At 40.9% G+C, this 16,313-nt stretch overlaps 1 protein-coding gene across 2 annotated transcripts in view; it reads right to left on the reverse strand.

Moving 5' to 3' along the window:
* PLD1 (phospholipase D1) overlaps positions 1-15,881 on the reverse strand; it is a 113,450-nt gene extending 97,569 nt beyond the window's left edge. For both annotated transcript variants that reach the window (XM_065877027.1, XM_065877026.1), the window contains exons 1-7: positions 15,722-15,881; positions 15,111-15,238; positions 11,215-11,360; positions 10,883-10,988; positions 9,089-9,154; positions 5,166-5,224; positions 4,060-4,152 (exon numbers count right to left, since the gene is read on the reverse strand). In XM_065877027.1, coding sequence (XP_065733099.1) covers positions 4,060-4,152; positions 5,166-5,224; positions 9,089-9,154; positions 10,883-10,988; positions 11,215-11,360; positions 15,111-15,238; positions 15,722-15,881 — 758 coding nt within the window. The remainder of the gene's footprint in view (positions 1-4,059; positions 4,153-5,165; positions 5,225-9,088; positions 9,155-10,882; positions 10,989-11,214; positions 11,361-15,110; positions 15,239-15,721) is intronic.
* Positions 15,882-16,313: the final 432 nt, after the last annotated feature.

Raw genomic sequence — 16,313 nt, forward strand, 5'->3', positions numbered from 1 at the left:
CACTAGGCAACGTAAAGCACATTACGAAATAGGTAAGGCCAGAACACCTGAACATAAATTGACTAATACTGTAAACGTAACATGTGAACTCAGCATTTAAAAGAAATGTATAACAAATCATTACTGAAATTGCTAACCACGTTACATTTTAGTGGCTCTCTGATTTGGGATTTAATGTAGACAAATCTACATTGATTTCCACATGGTTTCATTTAATTCATTTGTTTTTTAATATATAGGCTGTCTCCTTTCCAATAAAAGAGCGTGGGATGGATTTAGGATAACGTAATAAAGGACGTACATGTGCTATGGTTAATAAAAAGGAAAAATATCAATGTCACAGAAAGCAAATACCTAACCACAACACTAATATAATTATGGTGATGGCATGCCAACGTGGGTTTGAGCTTCCAGGCTTTTCCTTCTTTTTTTTTCTTTTTTTGTAAATTTATTTATTTATTTTTGGCTGCGTTGGGTCTTTGTTGCTGCGCACAGGCTTTCTCTAGTCACGGCGAGCAGGGGTCATTCTTCGTTGCGGTGCATGGGCTTCTCATTGCGGTGGCTTCTCTTGTTGCAGAGCATGGGCTCTAGGTGCGCGGACTTCGGTAGTTGTGGCTCGCGGGCTCTAGAGTGCAGGCTCAGTAGTTGTGGCGCACGGGCTTAGTTGCTCCGCGGCATGTGGGATCTTCCCGGACCAGGGCTCGAACCCATGTCCCTGCACTGGTAGGTGGATTCTCAACCATTGAGCCACCAGGGAAGTCCCTTCCTGGTTTTTCTTATCAAATGAATAAATTAAGGAAATAAAGAGGTCACCCACCAAAAAACTAAATTCCAAAGGAAGTTTCTCACTTGGAACCTAATAAGGCAATTGAACAATATTAATGGATAACATTCTCAATAATTTTCAGCAAATGCAGAAATTTATGTTTTACAAGAATTCTCATAACTCTGCTCAATATAAATGCCAAGGCCATGATATCACATGGTAACTCGGGCATTCTGATGGGGCTGAGTTATGAGTCCAGACATGTAGCTGCCTGTTGATAAAGAGATGGTCAAGGTTAAAAGAGAGTAGATGGATCACATATCTGGTAAAGGTCCTTCTTTAGCTACAGTCCCTTGTCCCAGCTTGACTTTCAATGCAAGCTAGAGAGCAGACAGCAGGGCACAGGCCCAGAGCTCCGGTGTGCTATACTGCTGATGGGGAAGGAGCCACAGGCTTTGAAAACCACAGCTGGCAGGTTTGTCACACTGAGAAAGAAAGTCCAAGATGTGGCAGCCTGGAAATACAGAACAGTTTAGTAGTGACTGCTGGAGTTTGAAAGTTGAATGCCAAAGATACTGGTTTCCGTTTTGACAATGATGAGTTGTTCTCTACAACAGTCATTAGATGTAAGATGAATGGATGCCTGGCCTTTATTTCAAGCTCTTCTTAATTATGCCATTCCTTAAACCTCTTCTGGTTTCTCCCCTTTCTCTCTTTTGTCAACAGATGTTTTTCTTTAACAGGAGAATATGCATCAAGAAAGGAATCCATCAAGCAGCCTTCAGGGGGTCAGTCCCTGCTGCTCAGGGACTAAGCGTCTGCCTTGAAGTCAGCCTCCCTGGGCTCCAATTCCGGTTTTGCCACTTGTGCACTTCTGTGAACTTGGGTAACTGAGCCTGAGGTCTAAATCCATAAAATGAGGATAACAATAATGCCCAGCTCATAAGTGTTTGTGAGGAATCACTGAGATGATTCATGGACATTGCTTAACACAATGCCTGGCACCAATATACGTGAGCTTTTATGAGTACTCTTGCTCTAAACAAGGTGAGATTATGGTCTGTTCTAACAAGATGTGACCGCCTGTGCTACTACTTGCCGTGTCATTAAGATACAGAGAGACCCACATGAGCCAGACATCACCTTCTCAGCCTCGTCTCCTCCCCTTCACTCCCACCACGGTGGTCGCACTGGTCCTGAGACTTGCTAAACTTGTTCTTTGGGCTTCCACGTTTGCTATTCCTCACCCAGAAATTATTTCTTCCAGATCCTCCCATGGGCAGTCCCTTCCTATCTATCAACCTTTGGTTTAAACATTCCTCCACAGGGAGGCTTTCCCAGGCTCCCATCCCACCCACTACTCCATCCTGTTTAGCTTCTTCATAGCACTTATCACTATCTGGAACTATTTATGTCTGCTTGTTTATTGTCTCTCCTCCACTAGAAAATGAGAGCCTTGAGAGCAGGGAATGTGTGTCACATCCACTGGTATCTTCCCAGGGCCGAGAGCAAGTCTTCAGGCAAAGCAATCCTTTTGCCTAAATAATGGTTGTACAAATGGGCCCCAGAGAGTAAATGAAATCATTTAGACACTGTCACTGTCTAAAAATTGTAATTCTTGGTATAGCTCACAGTTCAGTAAAGTAAATGCTAAATGTGTTAAAAACTATCTCTTTCTTTTAAGACATTATTTGAGATAAGAAATATCATCTAGTCCATCAATAGGATGTGCTGTTTAAGTAGATGTTTTAAATTGTGGGAAGAAATGTTTGCTGTGTTTGCCATTTTTTTTTTCTTTCTACTTGTGCCTGAGACAAGGTCATTATGAGACTTGACTGAAAGTTTGATTGCCTTGTTTGCCTTACGGCAATTTGTCAATATAGAATATATAAGGCAATCAGAATGGTTTTTTATGGATACAAAAATAACAAAAAGAGTTATGACCGAGTGTTGCCCTTAAAAGTAAACTCCCGGGGGCTTCCCTGGTGGCGCAGTGGTTGAGAGTCCGCCTGCCGATGCAGGGGACACGGGTTCGTGTCCCAGTCCGGGAGGATCCCACGTGCCGCGGAGGGGCTGGGCCCGTGAGCCATGGCCGCTGGGCCTGCGCGTCCGGAGCCTGTGCTCCGCGGCGGGAGAGGCCGCAACGGTGAGAGGCCCGCGTACCGCAAAAATAAATAAATAAATAAATAAATAAATAAATAAATAAATAAAAGTAAACTCCCGTTTAGACACCAATAGCCTTCTAGTGTGGGAAATTTTCGAAACAAATTTTGTCAGCTATATCTTATCATCTTTATTTGGTACTGACATTTTATACCCCACGAATGTGACTCAGGAAATACTTATTCATATGGAACCAAGGCTTCAAGCTTCATGGAAAGATTTATACAATTTAAAATGATGACATATTTCATTCCTGGGAGGATCATATCTTTTTAGATTGTCCTGGTTGAAGTCTGATATAAACCAGACTTTAAAAGTCGGGGAGGTGTATTTCCTTTATATAACAAAGTCTTCTCCCCCATCTTTTCGGGCTGCCCCTTCTCATAGAGGTTAAACTCAAACATCAGTTCCTTGGCTCCCAGAGCTAAAGTCGCCATCTGCAGTCCTCAAGTCCTTCATTATCCCATTGCCTTCTTTTTCCTTCAAAGCTCTGATCACCACTTGCGTTGATGTCATTCACATTGCTTGTCAGCTTCTCCACTGCCTGCGTTCCCCTCCAATAGAGCTCTGTGAGGGCAGGGACCTCGTCTTGTTCACCACTGTTCTCACAGCGGCTAGAATACAGCCTGGCAAACGTTAGGCACTCAATAAATGACAAAAGGGACCAGATCAAGGCTTCCTTTTCTTTTTTTTTTTTTTTTTTTTGCGGTACGCGGGCCTCTCACTGTTGTGGCCTCTCCCGTTGTAGAGCACAGGCTCCGGACGCACAGGTTCAGCGGCCATGGCTCACGGGCCCAGCCGCTCCGCGGCATGTGGGATCCTCCCAGAGCGGGACACGAACCTGTGTCCCCTGCATCGGCAGGCAGACTCTCAACCACTGCGCTGCCAGGGAAGCCCAGGCAGAGCAATTTTTGAATCCTATGGCCCACCAGGTCTTTACGTATACAACTGGCACACTCTGCTTACAAGTCCAAGTTTGAGTAGAATGTTTAAATAGAGCTGAAACCTAGAACTTAATTTAAAATTTGCTCTGCCATGACTTTCAAAGATTTACCACTGAAAACTAGTATATAAAAACTCCCCAAATACTCAGTTTATTAAAACAAACACACAAAACTCTCAAGTCCTACCTTTTGGACCACCGGTAGCAGGCCCTTCCCTGACCACAGCAGTTCAAGCCTGGTATTCTGTGTCCACCGGATCTTTTCATTATCATACCTTCTCTGAAAGAGACATCAAGTTAACCCATCATCTTCAAGCTTCCAGCTAACACTTAGCTGATACAGCCTCACAACTTAGGACTAAATATACCGTTTCATTCTCCCGTGTCTTTCCTCCCCACTTTTTCCTCTTTCACAGTCAAATAGCTCAATGCTATGTTTACTAGGCTGAGTACTCCAGCAGCTAATCTTTTAAAGTACTCCGGTCAGATGCAGGCCTGTTGGCACTGGGGGCAGCATAATTCTGTTACACACACTGCAGGACCGTAAGCATTCCAGCTTCTGGCTCTAAATGCTGAGCGTTCCCTCCAGTCACTGTGACAGCCTGAAAAAGACCCCACACGTTGCTAAATGCCTGCACGGGGAAGGTTCAGCTGCTGTTCAGACCACTGGAGGTGCTCACCCACAGATTCCACAGATATATTTCTGCGTCCCTTCACCTACAGTTCTGGTACAAAGCCATGCCAAAGAAGCAGAGCAAAGCTTTGGAAGAAAAAAATATCCTGGTTTTGAAAGATGTGAAAAGAAAGAATAATAATGGCTAAACAAACAAAAGTTAAAACAGCTGCTATCAATGCTCTTTACTACAAAAGTTAAGCTCTTTGTAATGTCAGGCTCTCATATTATGAAGGAAAATAATCATTAAGTAAATTTCAATCCTGTTACTTGGCATACATTTTATACAGTATTATTTTTAGTATAAGTGATTAAAAGAAGGGATCTTGTATATTTGATTTTTAAGGCATTCTCCCACACATCATATTTGCTACCTCTGTTAAACACCCCTACTGTGGGGTTAGAGGAGGAGAGTGGAGCAGTTGACACCCTTGTTTAAAGTAGCAAGATACGCTGTTTTGTATAAATAGGCCCCTCAGTCGCTCTAACTCTGTTGGGAAGAAAAGCAGCTATCAGTGAAGCCGGGTGAGCTCTATCACCTTGGCAAATGTTAAAAAATCAAGTGTTAATGCTCATCAACTTTTCACACTTCTCCTTAGAGATCCGACACTGGAACTTACATGCCCTTTGGTCCCAAATCATGGATGAAGGACAGCTGGCTTATATCAAGGAATTCTGTCTGAAAAGAGGCCAAAAATCCAAACTTTAGAAAGCAAAAAAAAGAGGGGGGAAATTTATGCATTCAGAAAGATATTATTAGGTACCTTCATGTATAAACACGTCTGGGGTACTCTACAGATGACACAGACCAACAACAATGGTATTGCCCTGAAAGAGTATATTTTAGAAGCATATACACAATTAATACAATCAAGAAAGTGATGTGTGCTCTAAGATGAAGAGACAAATGCTCAAGAAGGTCATGGAGAGATCTGCCAATGGCAGTAGACCATGGCAGAACAGCCTTAACAGAAAATCAAAGACGAAAAAGATACACTCCTGGCATTAGGAGGCAAAGGGGAGACCAGACATGGAAAATACTCCACATCAACCAAGTTCTATGGGAAGAACCGTAACAGTTACATGGAAAAGTAGTTATAAAGTTATAGAGTTATAGGGAGAGGGTGACCACTTCCTAGCTATTGTGACATCACAGAGGAAACGGCACTTGATCTGGGCTTGAAAATGGGATTAATAAAATGAAACATAACAATTTTCCTTTGAAGTTTTGTATACGTGATTGGGACTCTCTAATATTAACCTTGTAAGAAAAATTACACACCTCTCAAAGCTGTCAGTACGTGTGAAGTCCAATTAAATGCTTAGTTTTCTTTCTTAGGGTTATTTGAAGAAGTCTTTGAAATCCAAAAGGATTTCAATATCTTTAAAAACCCCAAATCAAACATATCCTCACATAGTACTTTTTATAAGGATTTTGAAAAAGTCAAGGTCTTTACATTTTATTTCTTATATAAAACGTGGTAATTCGGTACCACACATTTTCAAAATCTGATTTGTGGAACTGCTTTCTAATCAGAAAATATAGAAATACATAGGTTATTAGAAGTGATACCACAGACTTTAAGCCACAGAATCCAAAATGTCTCAAGATCCTAAGCCATAAGTTCTCATTTTATCTCTAAGGAGCAGAGAGAAAAATACTAGCCCTAGTTTACACTGGAAGAAACTACTACAGAGGTGTAACTAAATTATGCAAAGTCAGAGACTAGTTGAATGGAAGAATAGGAAATGAAAAGCAAACATCAGGGAAACCACTCATCTATTACCTGGATGTTTTCTTACGCACATAGCTCTTAACAAACAGTTGACAACAGAAATATTCCTTGAACTAATTCAGAAACGATAACTTCAGAATATCATACCAAAATTGCTAAATGTAAAGAATTTCATCTAAATAAAAAGGTACACATTAGCAATGCAGAAAATTTTAAGTTGTGTATTAAGATAAAATTTAAATTTATCCTAATGGTTTACTAAAGAGAAATTTGGAGGAAGAACTAGTCCTATTACAGAGAAAAAAAATATTTGGCAATAAATGTTCTAATACAGATTTATGGATTTGAAAAAAAATGTGGCAAAGCCAATTTAGAAGCAATCCTAAATAATACAATTTGAAATATAATATTGTATTGTCCAAACTTCTCCATGCATCTTCAGGGATAAGAATTCCATTCTCCATTTGGGCAGGTGATTCTCAGGAATAAGAATTTAAAGATCAATTTAGCCTGACAATAATCCATAGGGCTTATTGATCTCTGAATAATGTACTAATCAATATCTTTTTTCTCTCCAATGGAACTGGTGAAAAGCACATTTAAATGTTAGGGAAACAGGGAAGCAAAGGGTTCCCATGCCAAAGGGACAAGCAACAAACCTGAGGGGTAATAACGGACCCTAGAAATTACTAGGGGCTCGTTTTACACTTATAAAAATATAAGTTAATTATATGTAATTATATTAAAATAACTTTTAATATGTTTTTTGCAGACAGAAGTTTTAATATGTCTCACAATTATCAAAGGAGACACACAGATGCCAATCTAATTTCTCAAATATGAGACAGAGGCCTGCAAATCTAGTCTCTGGGACAAATTATAATTAGTGTGAGAGGAAAATAACATTAGAAAATTAAGACAGATCAAATTGTATCCCATGCTTGAAGTATTTTGGAGAATTCCACTGTTAGGGAGAATAATCTAAGTAGCCACCAAAAAAGAGGGATTCCCTGGCAGTACAGTGGTTAGGACTCAGTGCTTTCACTACCGTGGCCCCGGGTTCAATCCCTGGTCAGGGAATTAAGATCCTGCAAGCTGCCCAGTGCAGAAAAAAATAAAATAAAATAAAAAATAAGAAGTAACATATATATTCAGTCAGTTTAAAGCAGGTTTTCCCTCCCAAAGGAAATGTTTAGAAGACACTCTGGAATATCTAAATACAATATGGCTCAACTTTTAAAAGATTTTTATAATTGGAAAAGAAATTAAAATGAACATTTTGAAAAAATGTAAACATTCAAAAATCAACATTAGACGCCAAAATATAGAAAGGCACGCAGAAAAAGAGACTAAACTCAGCAAGTACTGTTCAAGGGCCAAAAGAAATATTAAAGCCAAGTCACAGGCAGGCAGGAAAGTAAAACAAATGGAAAATTATTGCATGCTGGTACTAGCATGCATTTAAATAATTCTCTATCAAAGAAAACAGCATGTCTGATTTCAGAGAATACGACAGGAAGCAGCATTTTCAGTAATAATAGTAATATCCTTATTCGTTATGTTCTTTCAAAGATGCACATTCCTGAGTCCTAGAAAGGAAGAAATCCTTCCCATCAGCCTTCTCTTGAGGTTCTCTGGTTGGATCCTAATTGCTGGTTTCCCTGGGAAAACGCTTCTCCAGGATTATGAAACCACAGAAGGTCCTTTAAGTCAATGGAACATCACAGTGCAAGTTGCTGCAGAAGGTGGGCTGTGGCCCGGCCCCAGGTCATTTGTGTGTAAAGGGGACCAGCTAGGTGCATGCCCAGCATCCATTAACACATAGGCAGGCAGCAATAGGGCAGCGAGGCACCAAAAAACTCCCAAGAGTCAAGGCACTCTTGCTTCCTCTCCTAAATACTGTAGGCTTCCCTCTTTCTGTTCATGTGTGCATGCCATTCTCTAAACTAGAGGCCGAATCATAACTGCAGCTACTCTGAAGTTCTGCACACATACCATACACACATATTCAACCTCCACAGCAATACGGTTGATACATACACAGGCACAGAATATAATAATGCAGTGCCCTCTCAGTTATCTGAACCTTTGGATAATTGAAGGCTAACCCTTTAACACCACCACCACCACACCCCTACCCCTGCCCCAGGCCTCAAGGGCCTCTAAGAAGGCAGAACTCATTGTTTTCTGATGCCTTCTGTAAAGCCCACTTCCTCCTGCTTGCCAGCCACGTGCCTCCCAAACTTAAGTCTGTGCAGCTGCTTCCAAGCCTCACCACCTCTCCTCTCTTTTCTCTGAATTCTCTAGAGCTTTATCTCTCCTTAGCTTTTCCCATGCTTCTCACTTACTCGTGAAAAGACAAGCCTTTTACGGGCATCACAGGCCAATCAGATGGCAATCACAGTATGCTCTGTATAATCTTTGGGTATTGCACTCTGCTTAACTGTTTTCATCACCTACTACTCAATGTTTTTTCTTCAGCATTAGAAACGCTTTTCGGCATTATTCTGGAAGCCTGAGGAGAGAAGGAGGTTGATTTCTAGATAATCTAGCCTGTAGTAGCATTTCAAGTTCATTTAAATCTGTTGTTATAGACATATTAATTAAGTTATATTTGATATTTTAAAAACAGCATCCTCATATACTGGATCCTTGCTGACAAATCAATTCTGGATTCATTTCATTTAGTTTAACCCAAGGAATAATGCAGAAGTGAAAACAAGCACTTGTGTTAATAAAATGATCCAAAATTTAGCTTTACAGTTTTATAAATTATTTCAAAATTTAAATCACTGAATAGTACTTACTGTTGCATGATAGTTTCTATACATGGGCATTTTTAGTAATTTTGTCAAGTAATCCTCTAGTTGTTTCTGTAATGCAAATATTTTACATTAGAGATATCAGCATACTTAGGGGAAAATGTAAACAGTGACAAATGACATGACTGTTCCATCTTAACTTCTGTAGGTTATTTAACTATTTATTAATGTTTTCATTGGACAAGGAACCCTGAATACATCCCTCTCAGAATATAAAAGTTTCAGATTACAAAACAGAACTGACATTTATGTGTTGATTTTCTGGTAAAAAGTGAATTAATCTTCTGCCCTATGCAGCACCATATCACTGAATCAGTGTGGGCAGAAGTGTCCCCCGTCTTGAGGTTTCTGTTCTACTGTTGTACGTGTCTGTACTTTGTCCTACTCTTCTGAGACTCTAACTGTCCCATCTATAGTTTGGGAATGATATTTACATATATTTAGAACAAGCCACTGCAAATTCTTTTTAAGTTTTTACTTATTTATTTTAATTGAAGTATAGCCGATTCACAATGCTGTGTTAGTTTCAGGTGTACAGCAAAGTGATTCAGTTATCCATACACACATACATATCTATTTTTCTCAGATTCTTTTCCCTGATAGGTTATTATAAAATATTGAGTATAGTTCCCTGTGCTATACGTATAGTAGGTTTTTGTTGGTTATCTATTTTATATATCGTAGTGTATATATGTTAATATACAAACTCTTAATTTATCCCTCCCCCCCACTTTTCCCCTTGGTAACCATAAATCTGTTTTCTATGTCTGTGAGTCTATTTCTGTTTTGTATATAAGTTCATCTGTATCTATTTTTTAGATTCCACATATAAGCAATATTATATGATATTTTTCTTTCTCTGGCTTACTTTGCTTAATATGATATCTCTAAGTCCATCCATGTTGTTTCAAATGGCATTATTTCATTCTTTTTTTAAGGCTGAATAATATTCCATAGTATGTATATAACACATCTTTATCCATTCATCTGTCGATGGACATTTAGGGTGCTTCCATGTCTTAGCTACTATAAATAATGCTACAATGAACACTGGGGTGCATGTATCTTTTCTAATTATGGTTTTCTCTTGTTATATGCCCAGGAGTGGGATTGCAGGGTCATATGGTAGCTCTATTTTTAGATTTTTTTAAGGAACCGCCATATTGTCCATAGTGCCCATAGAAGCCACTACAAATTCTGAAGCAAATATATGGAAATAGATTATTTTAAAAGAGTAGATCTCAGGGCTTCCCTGGTGGCGCAGTGGTTGAGAGTCCGCCTGCCGATGCAGGGGATGCGGGTTCGTGCCCCGGTCCGGGAAGATCCCACATGCCGCGGAGCGGCTGGGCCCGTGAGCCATGGCCGCTGAGCCTGCGCGTCCGGAGTCTGTGCTCGGCAACGGGAGAAGCCACAACAGTGAGAGGCCCGTGTACCGCAAAAAAAAAAAAAAAAGAGTAGCTCTCAAAGCCCTCAATGATGAGCTCAATCTTGCCTCACAATGAACCCCAAAAGGTTTCTGAGGGGCAGGAAGCTTCCACATAAAGTCACTCCTGACATAGAACATTCTTCCTCTTCTGGGAAAATGCAACCTCCCCAGGGCCAGAGTGGCTTGGGGAAGAAGGGTTACCTAACTAGTTCCAGAAATGCTAAACCAGCCTGGGTGATGGATCAGCAGGTGAGAGAAGTTGCATCCAGGCCCACCTCACCCCTCAGTAGATGCCATGTTTCTACAGCACTGCAGAAGTATGTTCAGAACAACAGAAAAGCGAAAGGACTCACCCTTCTACCAAAGAACTGTTCTTCTTGGATCATGTTTTCAGATGAACGGGGCAAACTTGGCATCTCTCGAGGCTCTTCTTTGACATTCTGTCTTCTAAATGTGTGTCTAAAACACAGAGACACACACACACACAATGCAAACATTTATCAGATTATTCTTTAAACCATGACTGTCACAGCATCTTTCAGGAGATAACTTATTTTTAGAAGAGCCTATTTGATAAAAAAATATCCACCAGCAATGGACCAATTAACCAATAACATGAATAAAATATTCTTTCAATCCAACTTGTATACTGGGACAACTTTATAATTAATTCTGGGACAGTTACCTTCTGGTGGGAATGGGGATTCGGATGAAGGCTTTGTACTTGAGCAGCTCTCTGTGAAATTCTTGGAAGTGCTTGAACTTCCTCTTAACTTGCCATTTAAATTCCCCATGTGTTAATTCAATAGTGTAAAGATTGATGCTTGGTACCTATAGCGATAAATAAAAATGGTTGATAGTTTAGATAACAACAAAAATTCCAAAATCTCTCAATGAACAATAGCTAAGTAATAAGTAACATGGATGTATCTTTAAATACAGCCTACTTATTCTGTGTAAGCACTGAAGCAAAAAGTTTTCCAAAACGACTGATGACAGAAGTAATATGCTCTTAAATATTCATCTTATGATATACATAAGACAAACTCTGAGTCACACCAAAGGCAAACCCCCATCAGTCCTATTGTTTCATATACACAGACACACACATCCACCCTTGAAACAAGAAACCAGGTAAAAGAGACAATGAGTGAAAGCCCTAATCAGCCATCAGGGGATTGTCCAAAAGTACAAGCAGTGAACAGACAGTGGAGGGGGTGAGAGGGAAGCTGGAGGAAATGACTTCCATTGTCATCCTTAGCCCACTTCAGCTCTTCACAAAAGACACTAATGCCCTCTCCTTCTGAAATGCCTTGCAAGGTCCATCCTCGTCTATAACGTCTCCCTGCCCTAAAGCAACACCAGTGACTAGGAAGGTACAGGATGATTAGAGGGAAAAAAGCAAAAGATCTTCCTACACACAAAATATTTCCCCAACTACTTAACTAGAATGAATTTCCACTTAAAATTTTTTAAATATTTCTTACTAAAATGCAAATATATCTTAGTGACTAGTGAATTATTTCAATCAGAAGAGCTAACAGACCTGGGGGATACAAGTTTTGATTTTGTGGAAGGTGTCAGGAGATGGAGGGATATTTATAAAGCACAGGAGATTGTGGAGAAATTCCCATGGTGTGTGGAGGATAGGGGAGGGTAGTGGACACTGGACCACCTAGAGGGCACTGGCCCCTGCTGGGAGATTGAGGTGCCACAGGTATTGATAAGTGTTGGGGGTGAAAGAAAGTAAATGTCTCCTACTTTACTAGCTTATCCAGGCTTTGGTGTCAGCAACCCCACGGGTGATTCCCGGGCTGCTGCCAATCATTATTGATGTTTGGTATATTTTGCAAACTTCTAAAGCATGGACCACGCTGTGTAGATGTAGTATATAAAAATGAGCACGAGAATCAATGTAACTTGTACTCTTAAGCCTGGAATCCAAACATATCGCTGGTAAATATTCAAATTCAGCTCTTGCTTTGCCTCTAGTTGGGATCCATGACAGTTACTATAACCAGAAGTCGAAAAAACCCAGTTCTGGGGTCTACTATTATATGCTGTCTTTCACCTTGGCCAACATTACAGGCATCACCCTGCATCATGTTTCAGAGGGAAGGTTGCTGAACTCAGAGTGGTCAGAAACTCTGCATTCAAGTGAAAAATGCTCAGTTTAAGACAAGCCAAATAAATAAGAAAAATTATACAAGTTAAACAAGCTGCCCCATATCCTAGGATTATATTCCCAATCTAAGAAAACGGAATACTTAAAAAACATTGCAAGTGCCAAGTTTTATCCTTCACACATAAACCCAGAACTTTGGACACTAAACTTAGCAATTCTAAGGCAGTGTGGGGCAATGGAAACAGCCTGTCCCATCCTTTTTGAAGATTTTAAAGGCTTGAAACACTGTAGTGCAGCCTACCAGCTATGAAGCCTTAGCCAAGCATCACTTCTGTCAGATAATATCCCAGCAGAATTATTGGAATTTTTTGGAACTGGAATAGTGTGAGAAGTTTTAATAAAGGGACTGCCCATGAAGGTGTGATAAGAGTAAGGAAACCACAACGTGAGGACAGTTACCTGGGACTCAGGAAGGCATCTCCAGTTCCAAAGGGACAAGAGGCAAGACCAGGTGCTGGAGTAGGAAGGAGAGAGCCATGTAAAGAGGCTGCCTTGCGGGGAGGATGCCTTTGGTCAAGGGACACAGCCAGGCCAGGGTGGCCCCAGTCTGGGCTCTCCACTGCCTGAACCCTGCCAGAAGACAAAGGCAAGGAAGCCTTGGCGGGGCAGAGCACAGGGTAGAGAAGGGTGGGAGGAGGAGTGGAAGGGGCAAGTGGGAGATCTCCTGCTGGGGAGGCGGGGCAACGTATGTCCCTCAGGGTTGTCATGAGAGTGAAAAGAGAAATGCCTAACCATGAGCCGGCACACAGAATGCATTCAGTCATTAGAAAAGTGTCATTTTTATTTACCTGGAATCACATTCAAACTGCATGAATTTAGTTCATATTTCTCAGTAAACTAAACACTAAGTAGGATAAGGAAGCTCCTTAGCTTTCCTACACAGACTAGGATTTAAAACAGAACTTGAAATTAATATAATATTGTAAATCAACTATACTTTAAAAATTAGGATCCAAAGGAAAAATTTTAATATATATAAAAAAAGAACAGAACTAAACTCACTTGACCAACAGAAGAGTATGCGCAAAGAGAAGTCCCTGGTTTGGTGGCTTAAATATTTATCTTCATAAATAACATTAGCAGATACCTAGTAATAACACTAATACATAGTATTATACAGTATATACTTGTATAATACAATATATAATATTCTTATATTATACTATGTATTATTATTATTAAATCCTCATAACAAACCTAAAAGGTGTGTCCTATGATACGTATTATTCAGATGAGGAAACTGAGAAACAGAGAGTTTAAGTAAATGGCTGAGGGTCACAATGCCAAGACAGGAATTAAACCATGTGGTCTGGCTCTGGAGTCTGTGCGTTTAACCTCCACATGTTATCACCTCCCAATCTAAATGCTGGTAGGTGAAATAAGAAGGCAAAGGTCATTTTAGAGACATTTCTTGGTAGGTTGTGTTCAGTGGTGTATCAGGGAGATATGGACCCAACTCACAGGAAGAGCCTGAAGGAAAGCTGAATACCGAGGTGGCCGTAAACTAGGAGTCAGGACATGCACAGGTAGGTCAGGACAGAGCGCGAGGCAAAATCATTAGGAAGCAGGCAGCACGTGCCATCCTCCAGAGCCTGCCCCTGGCGGAAAGATTATTCTACACCTCCCCGGAAGCAGGAGCCAATGGCTGCCTTACTCTGCCAGGACCAGAGCTTAACTCGAACGGACAAAGGCCACCAGCCTGCATCAATGTTCTCTACCCTCAGACTTGACAAGTGTGAAATCCAGTCAGTAACAGAGCAAACGCAGCTACCCTAACAGCTTCTCCTAGTCTCATCCCCTTCAAAAGAATGCAGGTTTGCTTGATGAAAACTCTACTCCCAATGCCTTTCCAGAGCTTAAAGAGAAAACGTGAGCGAAGCTTAAGGGATGGTGTTAGGAACAAGTCAGAAGGGCAGGGTATGCCAGCAGAATTCTCTCAGCAGCACTTCTGGGCAATGGCACTGGCCAGTGCAGCCTCCTGGCTTTGTTTCTTTCAAGAGCCAGGTAGTATCATTATTTTCTTGCTGAACAAGCATTAGGAAAGCTAAACTTTTCCTTGGCTTATATCTGGCATTCTAGGTGTTAGAGCCATGCCTCACGAGTCCACATGGAACAGAAAACTGGGGAGAGGCCTTTCGCAAGTTATTAAACTTATAATCTGCCTTAAGTGCCTTTTTAAAAAAGCATTTTCCAGAATGGGGAAACAGATGAATAAGAATAAAGACTAAATGAGAAGGATGCAAAAACTTGAGAGGTGATGAGCACTCAGAATTGATAAACAAAAACACAAACCGAAAGTTAAAAGCATAGTCATAGCTAGGAGGAAGGACACTGCAAGGCAATGTGTTACATCGTATATATTGACGGATACAAGTTGAGTCTATAAATGCTCTGACCCTTTTTGTAGATGTTAAGCGCTCCACTTCCAGAACTTGAACTTTTATTGGACAGCCGGAGAGATACGTCTGTGTATTAGGCTCCTTAAATCCTTGAGTCTTATAAATAGCAGAGAAAGGGATATACACTAAAAAATAAATAAGTAAACAAAGTTATTGCAAGAATACAATGATATTAGCATAACTTGCTTTTTACAGGCATCTTTTTCTTTTTTTTTTGTTTTTGTTTTTGTTTTTGCGGTACACGGGCCTCTCACTGTTGTGGCCTCTCCCGTTGCGGACCACAGGCTCCGGACGCGCAGGCTCAGCGGCCATGGCTCACGGGCCCAGCCGCTCCGCGGCATGTGGGATCTTCCCGGACCGGGGCACGGACCCGCGTCCCCTGCATCGGCAGGTGGACTCCCAACCACTGTGCCACCAGGGAAGCCCCAGCAGGCATCTTTTTTAAGAATCATAACGTGCTACAACAAGAAAACAGCTAATGAAAATGAGCTCAGTGTTGTGACATCAGCAAGGATGACCAATCATCTGCCGGCTATTTCATTGAATCTGTGCTCTGCCAAGCAACCCTGATACACTCTCTTCTCCTCGCTCAGACCATCAGTCTTTACCTTCCTGTATCCTGGGATCGCTGGGAGACACTTCGTAGTCCACCTCCTCTCCCTCAAAGTGGAGCTCCCGCGTGTCCAGATTTTCTATCAAATTACTCATGTCAGCAGCAATTTTCTGCAGTGCAGAGGTATTTACTCTGGGCTCATCTTTCAGTGACATGTTGGCTTGAGACAGGGTAAAAGCAAAGGAAAGAAGAAAAGGGTTACTAGACTTATTGTTTTGGTCAAATAGAAAAAAGAATGCAATAATGCCATTTGCAGCGACATGGATGGACCCGGAGATTGTCATACTGAGTGAAGTTAAGTCAGACGGAGAAAGACAAACACATGATATTGCTTATATGTGGAATCTAAAAAATCGGTACAAATGAACTTATTTACAAAACAGAAATAGAGTCACAGGTGTAGGAAACAAACTTACCGCTACCAAGGGGGAAAAGGGGAGGGAAGGGATAAATTGGGAGATTGGGATTGACGTATACACACTACTATGTATAAAATAGATAACTAATAAGGACCTGCTGTATAGCACAGGGAACTCTACTCAATACTCTGTAATGACCTATATGGGAACAGAATCTAAAAAAGAGTG

This window comes from Phocoena phocoena, chromosome 4, assembly GCF_963924675.1.
Source record: "Phocoena phocoena chromosome 4, mPhoPho1.1, whole genome shotgun sequence".
NCBI lineage: Eukaryota > Metazoa > Chordata > Mammalia > Artiodactyla > Phocoenidae > Phocoena > Phocoena phocoena.